Below are 18,306 nucleotides of genomic sequence, written 5' to 3'. Positions count from 1 at the left end.
ATTAGTTACTGTTTTTTCAGAGGGCATGAGATTTTTTTTTTTATTGTTCTTAAACTAACAGCGTGGGAGAGGTCAAAAGATCAAAACGGAAGGATGAGACCACAGTCAACATGGCCTTTAACATAGATTTTGTTCTTTTTCATACTAGTAACTGGTTAATCAGTAACGTTTCTAATTTATAAAGAAGGTGCAGACTTGCAAAATATGAACCAGTGAAGAGTGACAACAATTGGATATTGACAATTTTAACAATGGCTTGGAAAATATATTTCATAATTGTTTTCATACCGGCCACAATCCATTGTGTCTTTGGAGATCAAGGTATAGTCATTAATTCTAGTATTGGCTGATTTATCCGTATGGTTCCTTATTTAATCTTCTATAGTAGATGTGTCATTTGTTTTTAGTATTTTGTAAACATTGTTATTCCATAGATCAAAGTTATTCCATTCCTAATTTATGGACTTTTCTAAATATATGTCATTAAATTGTCTAGATTTATAGGACCTTATTTTTTTTAAAATATTATATTAATGACCAGGGAGGATGGATGGAGGTACAGTGCCTTGCGAAAGTATTCGGCCCCTTTGAATTTTTCCACATTTTCCCACATTTCAGGCTTCAAACATAAAGATAAAAAATTTTAATGTTATGGTGAAGAATCAACAAGAAGTGGGACACAATTGTGACGTTGAACGAAATTTATTGCTTATTTTAAAATTTTATAAAAAATAATAAACTGAAAATTGTGGCGTGCAATATTATTCGTCCCCTTTAAGTCAATACTTTGTAGCGCCACCTTTTACTGCGATTACAGCTGCAGTCACTTGGGGTATGTGTCTATCAGTTTTGCACATCGAGAGACTGAAATTCTTGCCCATTCTTCCTTTGCAAACAGCTGGAGCTGAGTGAGGTTGGATGGAGAGCAGCAGTTTTCAGCTCTTTCCACAGATTCTCGATTGGATTCAGGTCTGGACTGTGACTTGGTCATGTGACTTGGCCATTCTAACACCTGGATACGTTTATTTGTGAACCATTCCATTGTAGATTTTGCTTTATGTTTGGGATCATTGTTTGTTGAAAGACAAATCTCCATCCCAGTCTCAGGTCTTTTGCAGACTCCAACAGGTTTTCTTCAAGAATGGTCCTGTATTTGTCTCCATCCATCTTTCCATCAATGTTAGCCATCTTCCCTGTCTCTGCTGAAGCAAAGCAGGCCCAAACCATGATGCTGCCACCACCATGTTTTACAGTGGGGATGGTGTGTTCAGGGTGATGAGCGGTGTTGCTTTTACGCCAAACATATCGTTTAGCATTGTGCCCAAAAAGTTCAATTTTGGTTTCATCTGACCAGAGCATCTTCTTCCACGTGTTTGGTGTCTCCCAGGTGGCTTGTGGCAAACTTTAAATTACACTTTTTATGGATATCTTTGAGAAATGGCTTTCTCCTTGCCACTCTTCCATAATGGCCAGATTTGTGCAGCGTTCGACTGATTGTTGTCCTATGGACAGACTCTCCCACCTCAGCTGTAGATCTCTGCAGTTCATCCAGAGTGATCATGGGCCTCTTGGCTGCATCTCTGATCAGTCTTCTCCTTGTTTGAGTCTTTGTCTTGGTAGATTTGCAGTGGTATGATACTCCTTCCATTTCAATATGATCGCTTCCACAGTGTTTCTTGGGATGTTTGAAGTTTTGGAAATGTTTTTGCAACCAAATACGGCTTTAAAGTTCTCCACAACAGTATCACGGACCTGCCTGTTGTGTTCCTTGATCTTTATGATGCTTTCTGCACTTTAAACAGAACACTGAGACTATCACAGAGCAGGTGCATTTATACGGAGACTTGATTACACACAGCTGGCTTATATGTATCATCAACAGTCATTTAGGACAACATTGAATCATTCAGGGATCCTCAATGAACTTCTGGAGTGAGTTTGCTGCATTGAAAGTAAAAGGGCTGAATAATATTTCATGCCCCAATTTTCAGTTTTTTGGGATTTTTTTTACAAAAATTTAAAACAAGCAATAAATTTCGTTCAACTTCACAATTGTGTCCCACTTGTTGATTCTTCATCATAACATTCAATTTTTTATCTTTATGTTTGAAGCCTGAAATGTGTGAAAAGATTGAAAAATTCAAGGGGGACGAATACTTTTGCAACATTCGGTTCATTTGAGTTTACCACTCAATGATTTTTTGTTTTCCAGTTTCCTTTTTCCTCCTATTCTCCCAAGAGCCGCCCATAACTTATTTATGTTTCCAAAACAATGCCATATAAAAGTTTTATTTTTTGCAGGACGAGTTGTACTTTTCAATGACACCATTCATTTTGCCACATATTGTACTGGGAAATGGGTAAAAAAAATTCCCAGTGCAATGAAATTGTAAAAAAAGTGCAATTGCACTATTGTTTTTGTTTTTCTACAATGTTCACTATGTGATAAAACTGACGTGGCCGTATGATTCCCCAGGTTGATACAAGTTTCTAGATACCAAAAGTGTAGATTTTATTCTATTTAAGCAATGGAAAAAAATATTGAAATTTGTTGAAAAAAAAAATTGCTCTTTTAGCACCATTTTCCGAGACCTGTAGCATTCTCATTTTTTGGGATATGGATCTGTGTAGTGGGGGTAATAATATTAGCAAATACCTCCAATTACAAATATAGTATAGTTCTCCTGATTACCTATTTCTCTTACCTTATGCGCAGGGTATTGCAGCTTAGATATCTATGGTTATGACCAAGAGAAACTAACTGTCACTATATAAGTGAACGTAACCATGGATACCTAAGCTGTATTGCCCTGCACATGAGGTAAGAGACATGGCTATATCAGGAGAACTATATTACATTTCTAATTGGAGGTACTGTAATTGCTAATATTAAATTTATTCTGTATACTACATATTGGGATAGGATCTTGGGGATTGGAAAAAAAACCTTTAAATCTTCTTTTACTGGTGTAACTACAATAGGTGCAGGGGTTGAAATCGCACCAGGGCCCTGGAGCCTAATGGGTCCAAAACCTCCCTTTGGTCTGTATGAAAAGAAGGGCAGTGAGCCCCATAGGGGTGAATGGACCCCATGACGATCGGGAGGGTGCCAGGTTAGGAAGGGGTTAATTGGATTACATGGATAGGGGATATATGGGGCTATAGGATTGGTAGAAGGGAGCTGTAAGGGGATTGGGAGGGGAGCAAGGAAGGGGTGGGGAGTTTGTGGGAGGTATAAGAGAGGGGGTGTACTGATTACCTCCCCTTTTGTCGCCGGAAAGTTGTGTCCCACCCGCCCGCCCTGATATATGTATATGTATATGTTTATAAAAAAAAAAAAAAACAAAGAAAAGAGGGAAAAAGGAGAATGCAAGGTTGATTTGCCAATTTTGTTGTTGTCACAGCGGGGTGATAGGTCCGTCTGAGAGGTTGGGAGTACCGACAGTCGGTTTGTTGGTACGAAGTCGCTCAAGGGGAGTGGCTTCGGACTGGATGGGAACTTGTGGGCGGAGGTCCCGCAGGTTCTGGGTAGGGGTAATCAACGATGGAACGTTGTTACCCCTCACCTTGGGCCGGGTGGTCACGGCCGAGGTGGTCCTCTGGGCCGGCCGGGGGGTTAGGAATGATGGTTGGCCTCTCGGACGGATCTATTGGTGTTTCTGGTTATACGGGTATATATGTATAAGGTTAAGTTTAACAATTGAGTGGCATGTTGGGCCACGAGTTTTTGGTATACATATATACGGTTAAATAAAACTGTGGCCATTCCTGCAATAAAGTCGTGGTTCTCGTCTTTATTTAGGTAGATTGGTATGGGGGTGTTTAGCATGGTAACCTGCTTATCCCTTATAGATACGTCAAGGTCTATTGCAGAGAAGACAGAGCTGTACTGGACAGTACATTCAATTGCTTACTGAAGCTAGTTATACCTGACCTGTGGGTGTGCTGGGTGTCAGCCCCCACCAATCTGATAATATTGACCTATCCTAATATATCTGGAAAATCCCTTTAAGAGATTGTGAGTCCCCCCTTGCTGCAAAGTATCCCCAGGCTGCTTCGCTCAGAGTGACATCTGTTAGCAAAGAGTAGGGCAAACAGACATTGTAAGCAGACTGTCGCAGGGGAGGACAGGCAGAGGTCAGGAACGGCACCAGACAATATGATGTGGCCAGTAACAAGTTAATGTAAAGCCAAATGATACAAGGAGTAAACACTTTTGCACAGTATAGACACCAAAAGAACCTTATTACCCAGCACTGGGTTATTAAAAAGGCTATGGTGATGGGGTATTGGAAAGAGGACAAATACTCTGGCCAACACTGAGCCTTTATTAAAAAGCCACCACTATTAGCAGAGAATCCAGAAGGAAGGTACTGGTGATGAGCAGATGGGAGATGAGCATTCAATTATTTATTTAAATCAATGAGTACGCTGGTGACCATAATGCTATATGGATGACTATGGAGTGTGCATTATGTCATATGGAGGACTATGGAGTGGTCATTATTCTATATGTAGTATTATCAGGGTGTGCATTATATAATATGGAGGACTATAGGGGTGCATTATATTATATGGAGGGCTATGGTGGTGCATTATACTATATGGAAGACTATGGGGGTGCATTATATTATATGGAGGACTATGGTGGTGCAATATATTATATGGAGGATTATAGGGAGTGCATTGATTTTTATGGAGGACTATGAGGTGTGCATTATTTTATGTGGAGGACAATGGGGTGCCCATTTTACTATATGAAAGACTATGGGGTGCACTATTCTATATGGAGGACTATAAGGTGTGCATTATACTATTTGGAGGCTTATGGGGTGCATTATTCTATATAGAGGACTATGAGGTGTGCATTATATTATATGGAGGACTATGGGGTATACATTCAAATATATGGGGGACTATGGAATGCATTATTTTATATGGAGGATTATGGGTGCATTATACTATATGGAGAACTATGAGGGGTACATTATTCTATATGGAGGACTATGAGGTGTATTATTTTCTATAGAGGACTATTGGGGTGTATTATTCTATATGGAGGACTATGGGACTATATGGAATACTATGAGGGGTGCATTATTCTATATGGAGGACTAGGAGGTGTGCATTATTTTATATAGAGAACTATGGGATGTGTGTTATACTATGTGGAGGACTATGGGGGTGCATTATTTTATATGGAGGACTATGAGGTGTGCATTATACTATATGGAGGACTATGAAGTACACTATTCTGTATGGTGGTCAATGGAGTATGCATTATTTTTTATATTGCCCTGTATAATATGGAGGACTAAGGGAAGTACATTATACTACAGTATATGGATGACTATGGTGAGCGCATTATATTATATAGAGAACTATAGGGTATGCATTATTCTATAGAAAGGGTTATGGGGGAGACCATTATACTACATGGAAGGCTATATCAATATCATTATACTATTTGGAGGGCTATGAGGGAGCTTTTACACATTATGGTAGGCTGTTTAAGGGCCATTATCCCGTACATAAAAAATTATACAGTGTGAAGGTTTGTGTTGGGTCCATCATACTGCACAGATGGCTGTGGTATAGCCATTATGCTGTTTGAAGGGCTAGTGGGGCCATTATACATTGTAAAGAAGTTATACTGTATATAATCCCATTATACTGAATGGCGGGTTGCGTGCAGTTGGGGGATCCTACTGTGTTGGGGTTACCATACTTTGCTGGGGCAGTTGAGAGGGGTACAGTAGGGTCATTTTAGTATGTGTGTGTGTGTGTAGGGTACACTATATGCTGCAAATGTACATTTATACAGTTGAAACTAGACGTTTATATACATTATCTAAAAAGACACATCTGCATGTTTTTCTCACTATCTGACATGAAATCAGAATAAACCTTTTCCATTTCAGGTCAATTATGAACCAAAAATATCTTTATTTGCCAAATGCCAGAATAATGAGAGAGAAAGAAAGTTTTAAGGCATTTTTATTACTTTCTGTAAAGTCAAAAGTTTATATACATTAAGAGTACTATGCCTTTAAACAATATGGGACAGCCCATATGATGATGTCATGTCTTTGGAAGCTTCTGACTGGTTTATTAGCAACATCTGAGTTAATTAGAGACACACCTGTGGATGTATTTTAATGCACACCTGTAACACACTGCTTCGTTGCATAGCATCATAGGAAAGTCAAATGAAATCAGCCAAGATCTCAGGAAGAGAATTATGGACTTGCACAAGTCTGGTTCATCTTTGGGTGCAATTTCCAGATACCTGAAGGTGCCTCGTGCATCTGCACAAACAATTATATGCCAGTACAAACAAGATGGGAATGTCCAGCCATGATACCGCTCAGGAAGGAGACTGGTTCTGTGTACCAGAGATGAACATGCTTTGGTCAGACATGTGCATATCAACCCAAGAACAAAAGCAAAAGACCTTGTGAAGATGCTAGTGGAAGCTGGTAAGATTGTGTCATTATCTACAGTGAAACAAGTACTGTATCAACATGGGCTGAAAATCCACTCTGCCCTGAGGAAGCCATTACTCCAAAAGAAACATAAAAAACAGATTAATGTTTGCAAATGCACACAGGAACAAAGACAGTAATTTTTGGAGACATGTACTGTGGTCTGACTAAACTAAAATTGAACTGTTTGGCCATTATGACCATTGTTACGTTTGAAGGAAAAAGGGAGAAGCTTTGAAGCCTAAGAACACCATCCCAACTGTCAAACACGGGGGCGGCAGCATCATGTTTTGAGGTTGTTTTGCTGCAGGATGGACTGGTGCACCTCACAAAATAGATGGCATCATGAGGAAAGAAGATTATGTGGCAATACTGAAGCAACAGCTCAAGACATCAGCCAGGAACTTAAAGCTTGGGCGAAAATGCGTCTTCGATATGGACAATGACCCGAAGCATGCTACCAAACTGGTTATAAAGTGGCTAACAAAATCAATGTTTTGGAGTGCCCATCACAAAGCCCTGATCTTAATCCTGTTGAAAATTTATGGGCAAAGCTGAAAAGGCCGGTGCGAAGCAAGGAGACTTACAAACATGGCTCAGTTCCATCAGTTCTGTCAGGAGGAATTGGCCGAAATTCCTATCAACTATTGTGAGAAGCTTGTGGAAGGAGATCCAAAATGTTTGACCCAAGTCATACAGTTTAAAGGTAATGGTACCAAATACTAATGAAATGTATGTAAACTTTTGACTTTGCAGAAAGTAATAAAAATGCTTTAAAACATCCTTTCTATCTCATTATTCTGGCATTTGAGAAACATAAATAATTTTGGTTCCTAATTCACCTAAAACAGGAAAGGTTTATTCTGATTTCATCTCAGATATTGAGCAAAAAAATCCAGATGTGTCTCTTTAGATGGTGTATGGAAACATCTGGTTTCAACTGTGTGTTTAAATATAAAGCATATAGTATGTTTCTGCATATTTTCATATATTATGTGTGTATATCTGTGTAAATAAATATATGTGAATATATGTGATTTTGTGTATACACTTGAGATCAAAATTAGAGAACAACACACAATTTCCTAAATGTTAAGGTCATTATGTCATCCTATGTGATTATATCCAAACATGAGTAAACTCGAAGTATTTTAACCTTATTTCATAAATTGATTTTTTTCAAAAGCCCATAATAAAATGTAAATGAGATAAATGTAAAAGAACACTGATCAAAGTTAGAGAACACTTTCAGATACCTGCAAGTTATTGGTGTAAAGCCTGCTTTACACGAGTCGATCTATCGTGCGATAGCACGAGCGATCGTACCCGCCCCCGTCGTTTTTGCATCATGGGCAAATCGCTGCCCGTGGCGCACAAACTCGTTTAACCCCCGTCACATGTACTTACCTTCCGGACGACCTTGCTGTGGGCGACGAACGTCCACTTCCTGAAGTGGGAGGGACGTTCGGCGTCACAGCGACGTCACATGGCAGCCGGCCAATAGAAGCGGAGGGGCGGAGATGAGCGGGATGTAAACATCCCGCCCACCTCCTTCCTTCCATTAAGCCGGCGGGTGCCGTGGGACGCAGGTACGCTGTGTTCATCGTTCCCGTGGTGTCACACAGAGCAACGTGTGATGCCACGGAAACGATGAACAACCTGCACCCATGAAAATAAACGATACTATGAAAGTTAACAACAAGTACATGACTCACGATTTGTGAGCGATACTGCGTCACTTGGAAGTATCACACGAGACGACGTCGTGCGCTATGCCGGATGTGCGTCACAAAAACCGTGACCATGACGACATATCGCACAATATATCGTCTTGTGTAAAGCCCGCATTAATCTGGCACATGGTACTAATTTCCTTAAAGAGGTGGTTCACTAGTTATTTTTCCAAGGCACATCGATATTATGTTGACAAACAAGGTGTCTCGCAAATATCTTGTGTTGCCATATCTTCCTCTAATGACCCCCAGGCTCCGTGACCTCTGAAGTCTGGTGATGTTACATCAACTTTCTATTGACCTGGCATCACCGCAGCCGTCCCCAGTCTTCTTGAGTGACTAGGCTGTGGTCGGCATTTCACCGCTCAACACAGCCCAGCATCGCTCCTGTTTGTGGAGCTCTGCAGGGAGAGTCATAACTTTTTTATTTTTCTGGCAATATAGCCAGTGTGAGGCCCTGCTTTTTGCAGGATGAGTTGTAATTTTGAATAACATCGTTCATTTTATCATATGATGTAATGGTAAGCGAGAAAAAAAAATCAAGTGTGTTGAAATAGTAAAAGAATTCTGCAATAGTTTTTTGGGTATTTTATTTATAGCGTTCATTTTACCATAAAGCTGACCTTACAATATGATTCTTCAGGTCAGTGCGATTACATAGATACCCAATGTGTATAGTGTTTTTGGGGGAAAATAATTCAGACTTCTTTTTTTTACATCTTGCTTGTGTTATAACTTTACGAGAGACGTAATGTTTTTAAGTTTTTAATTTTTGGCATATAGGGCTGTATGACGGCTTGTTTTTGTGCCCCTAGCTGATGTTTCTATTGATATTATTTTGGGGTATATAGCATGTTTTGATCGCCTATTATTTTTTTTTTTCTGCATAAAACTGCAATTCTGACATTTTGATTTTTTTCTCATTATGCTGGTTTATTATTTATTTTATTTAATCTACGGTGCAGAACGCAGCGTAAAAGCATGACAAAAGCACACGTGCGCACACAGCCTTAGGCCTCTGCCACACTCACGTAAAAATCACGCACGTGCCGAGAGACACGTATTTCCCCTGCGTGTTGCGTGCAGGTAAGTACGTGTCTCTGGTACGTGCGGGCCACGTGTGTTCTACGTGTGCTATCCGCGATAGCACACGTAGAACCGGTAATTTACATACTCACGTGGTCCTTCCTGCTGTCTGTGGTGCTGTCCGTGGTGCTGATCCTCGGTCTCCAGCCCTCCCGTCTCCCCGCTGCTGCTGCTGCCTGGCAGTGAAGTGAAAATTAAATGAGAATAATGAGCGGCGGTCGGCAGCAAGAGGAAGCAGCGGCAGAGACAGGAGGGCTGGAGAAGGTGAGTAAATGTTTTGGGTTTTTTCAACTGACACGTGTATTTTCTCCGGTGCGTGTCACATGGGACCACATCCACACTACACCCATGTGGTACGGGTGCGGGCCGTGTGACACCTGTGCTGCCGGAGAAAACACTGACATGTCAGCGTTTAGAAAAACGCACACACGTACAAACGCACACAGACACACGTTCCGTGTGGTTTTACATGTGTGTGCCTGCTACAATAGGGTAGCATTGCTTAACGTGTCTCCGTGCCGCCGGTACGTGCAAAAAATGACAAACACGTGCCGGCGGCACGGATGTGTGTCGCAGGCCTTAGACAGATTTTTTAAGACATAATTGAGAGAAAAGGGCCTTTCATTTACATAAAAAAAGTCTTAGATCTTAAGGAAGCTTTACACGCTGCGACATCGCTAGCGTTCACACCCGCCGCCGTCGTTTGTGCATCACGGGCAAATTGCTGCCCGTGGAGAACAAGATCGCTATACCCGTCACACATACTTTCCTAACGACGTCGCTGTAGCCGGTGAACAACCTCTTTTTTAAGGGGGCGGTTTATGCAGCGTCACACGGCAGGCGTCCAATAGAAGCGGAGGGGCGGAGAGCAGCCGCATGATAGTCACGCCCACCTCGTTGCCGGAGGATGCATGTACGCTGTTGTTCGTCGTTCCCGGGGTGTCACACCTAGCGATGTGTCCTGCCTCAGGAACGACGAACAACCTGTGTCCCAGGAGATCAACAACATTTGGGAAAGGTTGTTCGTCATTCCTGAGGCAGCACACATCGCTACGTGTGACACTCCAGGAACGACGAACAACCTGCGTTTTAAATCAGCAACGATATTTGGGAAATGGACGACGTGTCAACATTCAACGATTTGGTGAGTATTTTTCATCGGTAGCGGTCGCTCGTACGTATCACACGCAAGGACATCGCTAACGAGGCCGGATGTGCGTCACTAATTCCGTGACCCCAATGACATCTCGTTAGCGATGTCGTTGCGTGTTACGCGGCTTTTAGAGTTTAACTCATGTAAAATAGGAGCAAAAACAAAAGTATGGTGTTTATATTATTGTTCAGTTTCCATGTTCTGCATCATGGTCATTAGCTGCCATCAGGTCATTTAGCCTGTGTTTTGTTTTTGTTACTAGACTTTTTCATTTAGTTTTTTATAATTAGAGTGTGCATTATTTTTTTGTTTTATGGAATTAAATAGTTCTAGCTCCAACTAGATTCCTTCCTTCGTTTTTTTTCAAGTGACCTATTTCAAGGATCCCGAACATTATATGATAATCTGTGTACAAAATTAACCACTGGAGGCTTCCTCAGCAATATGAGCAAACTAATTATACTAAACACTAGCAAGAATATTGGATTCTGCTGGTAACAGCTCCCGAACATTCCAATTACAGCCAATATCCAGGCAAATCTCTGTAGGGCACTTTGTAGTCAAAGCTGCCATTTATGACCCCATAATTTCAGTGTTAACTCTTCGAGCATTATTTCATGATACTGGAATAATATTAACTTAATTATTGTAGGTAAGACCAATATAGCTGACCTAATTACATATGGAAATGTACAAAAGTGGATTCTTTTCATACTTGGTCATGGTAGGATTTACATTTTGCTTCATACTTATGTTGCAGAAGATAATGATGTGATAATCTGTATTAATTCTGAAATCTACAAACAGATTGGACATGTCGTTAAGATTTATAATCCAACTCCGTCTACCATGTCCACACATATTTTCACTTTAAGGACTTATTCAGACGTCCATGCAAATCGTTTTGATATCGGATCACAATGGCAGTGGGTCTCCTGACCCGAGTGTGACAGCCTGATAGAAATATATGAAATTGTCACGGTTAGTTTGGGAGACCCACAGCCAGTCTTTGCATCGCAATCCAATATTGTTGGCCAACGTACTTGGAGAAGGTCCGTTGTGGAGCAAGACACACAGCAAACAGGGGTTCCACCACAACAAACAAGATGTACACCAGGAGACACTTTAACAATCGTGGACCCTGGTGCAAGTGAGGGGGAAGATGGGACAGCTCCTGCACTCACCTGTAGCTTCACCTTGCACTCTTACCCAGTCCCTATACAGGTTCCGCACCTGATACCTGAAGCCCTGAGAGATCCTCTAGTAGCCGTGGCTAATGAACTGGTAGGTAGGGATTACTAGTCCCACCTCTGCACTAATACAACATGAAGGGAAGGTACAACAGGCAGGGGAAACAACAAAGGATAAAGCCCAGCTTCACAGCTGCAGTCAGACACCAGGATTGCAGCCTACACGGCTTCACAGCAACAAGTGCCCCAGCAGCTCCTTACACCTTGAGACCAAGCTTCAGAGTGAATTAGAATAACCGGTGCCCTCTACTTGGAGATGTGAACATATATAGGGAAAGGAGTGGTCACAAACTGGACGCACTGAAAGCGGAAGTCAGAAGCTACTGGAAAGAAAAACTGATATTAATCCTTTCAACATCAAAAGAAAAGGAATACGTTTAATGTGAGGAGTCTCCGATGGCAAAGGGAGACTCTGGCCCAGATCATGTCACAAGTTTCTAGTAACAGAGAGACGTCCGTGACAAATATTGGTCGGAATTGCATATAAATCTGAAAGAGCACTTACTTTCTTATTCAGAAATGGTCCACTTTTAAACTGTGCAATAGAATTCACAAATCTAGTCAGTCATTATCAGGATCACAATCTGCTACAACTAAATGTATTTGCCCCTATTTTTATTGATGGCCCTTCCTGAAGATAAAACATCTGTCACACTGAGATTTTCACAAACTTCGCCAACTGTCATTGTAGCATCAGGTTCTGTTCAAAGTACAGATTCTAACACTCCACCTGAGAAACTCTTTTGTCTTTGGGAATTATGTAGGCAGACTCAGGCGTCGACCTGCTGCATGATGATTCATAGGCAGGCTAGCAAGAGTTAATCTCTGCTAGTCTGCTTGTTAGTCTCCTTTGAGCACATGTTGTGGGGAAGCTAACCACCTCTGCTCCCCTTCTATTTATGCTGGATGTATCCCTCCATCTATGCCAGATATAGTGTATCTTAGTTGGTCTGGTGAGGTGTGGTATTTCCGACTATCTGGTGGCAGTAGTGCTTATTGCTTTGTGCAGTTGTGGAGTTTACCCCTATTGTCTTTTGTAGTAGCTACCTTCCTGGTCTTGCTTTCCTCCTGAATCTTTTAATATCTAATTATGTGCGTGTGTGTTTGTGTATGTGTGTGTGTGTGTGTGTGTGTGTTTGTGCAGTGTTGCAGAGTTTTGGTTTCCCTTGTTTGTCTTCATCTGTTTTCCATCACACTCCTGCCCCATCCTTCCGTGGTGGGAGGGGGGTATCAGATTGGGTGTTGTCAGGAGCAGTGCTAGGAACAGGACTCAGGTGTCTCCACCATTAGGAGTATACCTGAGGTTAGGGATAGCATAAGGCACTCTAGCATGAGGAACAGCCTAGGAGCCCCTAGCCTTCATTATTCAACAGTCACATCGTGGCACCATCAATATCTAATTGGTGGGGGTGCAAAACCCATCAACCCAACCGATCAGCTGTTACCAGAGGTAGCCAAAACTCCACCATTTCTATAGTGGTCAAAGCTGGATACTGCAGATCTACCTTCTATTCATCTGAATAAGGGGATGGATCTGCAGTACCTGACCGCAGCCACTATAGTTTATGGAGCTGCTGTGTTCCCAGAACTTCCAGCTGCTGCCAGTGCTGGTAACAGCTGATCGGTGGAGTACCAGGTGCCGCACTCCTACTGATCAGATACTGATGGCTAACCAAAGGATAGGCCATCAATAAATAAGTAGTGGCTACCCATTTTATGACCAGCTGAAATATTTTTATTTTAGGCACCTATTTTAATTTTAAAAAAAATGTTATCTATCCAAAATCTTAGACAAAAGGGGAGGACAAAGAGCATATGTGCAAACATAGACATTTATTTATTGAAAAACCACAATATAGGACAATATTAAAAACAGATAAAACATCACCAAAATGAATCATCTGTGGGGTACAAAATTACATAATAGTGGCACAACAAATTCTCAGAAAGGATCATATAATACAAAATACCCCCCAAAAAAACAAAAAATCAATCCTGAAAAATGGATATTGTAAGGGTATCAGGATAAATAGTTATAAATAAATCCAAATATTGTGACCATCAATCTGAACAATAGTTCCAGAAGAGGGATAGAGTTCACAATCAGCACATACCATCTCTCAAATAAGGTTGAGATTTAATCATAAATGCCAGTGATAGACCAAGGAATCTATCACAATGGCAAAAATAGATAGATCTCACGATAATAGGTAAACTGGGGAACTCCTAGTCAAATGACAATTTATTACCTTGAGAGGAGGAGTGCAGAAAGCAAAAAGGTGTCAAACCTTCAGTCTGAAGACCCCTCAGAGAGGAACCTGGACTTCATCGACGCGCGTTTCACACGGTGAGGCTGCTTTTTCAAGATGGAGAGGCATAACTATTTATCCTGATACCCTTACAATATCCATTTTCCTGTATTGATTTTTTGCTTTTTTGGGGTATTTTGTATTATATGATCTTTTCTGAGAATCTGTTGTGCCACTAGTATGTAATTTTGTACCCCCCAGATGATTAATTTTGGTGGTGTTTTATCTGTTTTTAATATTGTCCTCTATTGTGTTTTTTCAATAAATAAATTTCTATGTTTGCACATATACTCTTTGTCCTCCCCTTTTGTCTAATGTTTATATGAGTAGTGCTGCCAGAGGTGTTGGCCCACCGTGGCCACTTCTTGGCAAACCCTTTTTGGTTCCTATGTTGAGAATTCTGTTTCTGCTATCCAAAATCTTGCAGCTTTCGCTAAAAACACATGCATTTTCTGTCTAGTTGCATTGTATTCAGAAACAAGAAAAGAGTCAAAATGGAATATAGTTTTATACAGGAGAAAGGAAGTCAGTATCACTCCTATGTACAAATGAGTCCACCCATATCTTGCAGTGAGTTATTTTGTCATGGCGTGCACTAGGGAAAGGTCTGGCATGAGGCACACAACCTAACAGGGGTGACGCATCAGGAGGGAACTCCAATTCAGCAGTGGAATCACGCGTTGGTTTGTGATTCCCTACTTTCCTCTCAAACAAGCAACATTTAGCCAAATGGACATAATTTCATATCATTACAGCAATCAGTCCCAGGTCGGTAAGTCCTGAGTTCAGGTCCCTCCACTGTGATCATGGTGGGTGTGTACACGCAAATGTAGTTGGTTTGGCAAGAAACTTATTCAAGGAAATTTATTCACCAGGTTCTGTTAGTAACAGTATCTGAAAGGGACTACAGCTGTAGAAAAGTATATGTACCACCCCGCGGGCTCGGCTGCGACCGCCGAGCCGCTCGGATCTGTGCTCGTACTGCGGGTGGTGGCTCGAGCCTCTCACGGACCCGGGGGTCACGTCGCTCTGCAAGGGAGTTGGCGCTACATGCGAGGACTTGGGTGGGGAGTTCCACAGCTGGGGCCACGGTGGTTTGATTTTTGATGTAAGTTCGTGATGCCACCCATGGGTTGTGGTGATTGTAGACACCACCGCTGCGGTGAAGATATGGGGGCTCCCGAGAGCGGTGTAATGGCACAGCTTGGTGTTGACCCCTCCGTGGGTAGGGGGTGTTGGTTCCGGGGCCCGGGTGCAGGGTGAAGTGCTGTGGTGCGGCGCGATGCGCGGCCCGAAGGCACTGGTGTACTCACTATGACACAAGACACCGGAGTCTCTGGTAAACCAAACGGAGTGATGAACGGGGCCTGCAGCCGGCTGCAGCTTCTCCCAGAGTAGGTTGGTGGTTTCCGCCTTTCTCCTGCACCTCTGTGTGTAAATGTTTGACTCCTATGCCTAGACACCGGTAGTCCGCTCCTCGACTTGTATATGCCGTTGGAGCTCGTTTGCCCGCAGACGCAGGCCCTTTGGGTCTCTATGCCTTGGCGGTGGCTTTACCCTGTATGGTTGAGCTGTTGTCTTCTAACGGGACTTGTGTGGGATAGGTCCTAAAGTCCAGTCTGCAATCAGTTGATTTGACTCGGCCCTGTCGGTTCAGGGCTTTGTACTGGGTCTGAGTACCCCTCCTGGTGCTCCGGTTTCCAAACGGTTTCCCGGTTCGGTACCGACGGGCCACCGCTCGACCCCGGTCCCTACGGTTCCACCGGCTGTAATCCCAGCTCCTGCAGGTGGCCACCACCATCTGCCTCCTTGCCAATGGTGAGTGGGCTCCGACCCAGCCACCCGGTAGTCTCTTGGCAGGCCTGGACACAGGACTGCCCGTGAACTTGACTGCTCTCTACCTCCTCCAGACTACTCTCCTCTAGAACTTGAACTACTCTCTGTGTTTTCCCGCCTCCAGGCCTGTGAACTCCTTGGTGGGCGGAGCCCACCACCTGGCTCCGCCCCCCTAGTGTGGACATCAAACCTGGAGGGTGGTGACAAGGCTTCTTTAGTTTGACTAATGTCACCTAATCGCGAGGGGCGTGTGGTGTTGTGTGCGACTACCTGGGACGACCTGACTAGTCCAGGGCGTCACATGTACACAACACCATATCAAACATTTCTTAGGTGAATTAACTATGAGGTTGGATGAAAGGGAGATTTAGAGTTTTTGTTAAGTTTGTTAACTGCCAGTCAAGAGGAAAGTGGGTCCTTTCACTGACCCAGGGGAGCAAACCCAAGCAGCTACCGAGACTTCACCATAACCAGAGGAGGTGGAAGCATACAGATTGCTGATAGGTAACTGCAAGGAGACAGACCTGGGGGATCCTTGTACGTTGCCAGCTGGCGCTATAAGACAATGTTCAGGAACCAGAGCAGATCAGGCAGAAGCTGGTATGGGCTGGAACAGATTGGTACCGGTGGTTACAGGCAGGTGGATGGTGCTTGCAGATCTAGAGGACACAGGATGGACACCTGTGGTGTCATGGGTACTAGGAAGTAGATGAGAAACTGTGGAAAGAAAAGCGCAATAGGGTCTTACCCCAAAAAGGGAGGAAGATATGTAATAAAAACACACTCACCTATAATGGTTGTGCCAGTCACAACCACTATACAGGCATATATAAGATCCAGGTCCAGGCAGCAGTCCCAAAGTTGGCTGATAACAGAGAGTGATAGAAGAAGGGTCTTAATTCCGCGCCAAGGACTCAATGGATCCAGGAAGAGATTAATGCTTCTTTAATAACATGCACAAGTCTACGCGTTTCTGGAGACACAGCTCCCTTCATCAGGACATTGGCAAGAGAACATCAAATCTCTATGGGTACAAGGAAGAACAGAGATAGAATTACAAAACAGTGCAGAATGCAGGTAAGAGCACGCGGACCTGACAACTAGCATTGACAGATAAGCTATGGGAACACGTTGAACAGACACCTCCCAGTGAAGGAGGATGCCTTAAATACACTGTGCCTAATGGAGGGGACCAAGAGGCACTTCCGGGTTAGGTGACACTGGCCCATTAAAAAAAGGGAGAGCTGCATAGCCGCATTCTAAGCACGCTCCCAAAAGCCCTGCTGCGTATGTGTGCGCCTCAGGAGCCAGAGTACAAAACAGGCAGCATGGAGAAGGAGAAAGCAGCAGAGTAATGTTGGTGCCCCTGAAATACAGGGGGCGCTGACAGGGGAACAGAGGAAATCCAAGGACCGGGGTGCCTGGCAAAGACTGCAGGAACAAGAAAGGTGAGCCAGGAAAAATGTTTGCGCTCCTGGGCTGAGAGCGCTGACGATGTGACACATTTGATTACTGCTTTGCACTAGAAAAAAGTCTCGGCTACTTCACTAAGCAGGTGTATTATTAGGCAAATTATAGTAACATCATGTTTTCATATGGGCCTACTGAGTTGTGCAGCACAGTGGTACTGGTCAGCATTGACTGGATATATGTGAATCTGAGTTGGTTATTTCTTTTGTTATTGAAAAATTGTTATATCCAAGTTCTTTAGTAAAGAGTAGAGTTGAGCGCGGTTCGTGGTTCGTGGTTCTCCAGTTCTAGGCTCGAGTGATTTTGGGGCCTGTTCTAGATCGAACTAGAACTCGAGCTTTTTGCAAAAGCTCGATAGTTCTAGAAACGTTCGAGAACGGTTCTAGCAGCTAAAAAACAGCAAAATCCTAGCTTGGTTTCTGCTGTAATAGTGTAAGTCACTCTGTGAATCAAACTATTATCACATTTCAGTGTATAGTGTGCGTGAACAGCGCCTTCAGATCACTGCTGTTTGTATAATGGCGATCGCCATTTTTTTTTTTTTTTTCTTGTCTTCCTTCCCTAAGCGCGCGCGTCTTGTGGGGCGGGCCAGCATGTCAGCCAATCCCAGACACACACACAGCTAAGTGGACTTTGAGCCAGAGAAGCAACGGCATGTGTGATAGGATGTCCATGTCACATGTCCCTGCATTATAAAACCGGACATTTTCTTCCAGGACGCCATTATCTCTTCTGCGTCTTTGGTGTCAGACATCAGTGTCGCAGCTCCGTCTTGAGTCCTATCGCTGATACAGCTGTATGCGCTGCATACACAGCGTTAGACAGCATAGGGAGAGCACTTTATAGCAGTCCTTTTAAGGGCTCAAACCGGCAGGGTCAGAGCCATAGGTGACAGGTCCTGCAAACAGCGACAGCGTCTGTGTAGCCAAGGTCAGGGATTTCCTCCCTGCATTTCACCATTAGGAGGGAATAGAAAGGCAGGCT

The 18,306-nt window shown here is 43.0% G+C and overlaps 1 protein-coding gene across 2 annotated transcripts in view; it reads left to right on the top strand.

Annotated features, from left to right (window-relative positions):
- Window positions 1–232: 232 nt before the first annotated feature.
- The window catches only part of LOC142256017 (beta-2-glycoprotein 1-like), an 83,423-nt gene continuing 65,349 nt past the window's right edge, over window positions 233–18,306 (top strand). For both annotated transcript variants that reach the window (XR_012727471.1, XM_075327505.1), the window contains exon 1: window positions 233–321. Coding sequence is in view for 1 of the 2 variants with exons in the window: in XM_075327505.1 (XP_075183620.1) it covers window positions 252–321 (70 nt within the window). In the remaining variant the exon portion in view is untranslated. The remainder of the gene's footprint in view (window positions 322–18,306) is intronic.

The sequence above is a fragment of the Anomaloglossus baeobatrachus genome, chromosome 11 (genome assembly GCF_048569485.1).
Source record: "Anomaloglossus baeobatrachus isolate aAnoBae1 chromosome 11, aAnoBae1.hap1, whole genome shotgun sequence".
In the NCBI taxonomy this organism is placed as follows: Eukaryota; Metazoa; Chordata; class Amphibia; order Anura; family Aromobatidae; genus Anomaloglossus; species Anomaloglossus baeobatrachus.
Note: the sequence above shows the minus strand (reverse complement) of the source record. Positions and strands in the feature narration are given on the sequence as shown.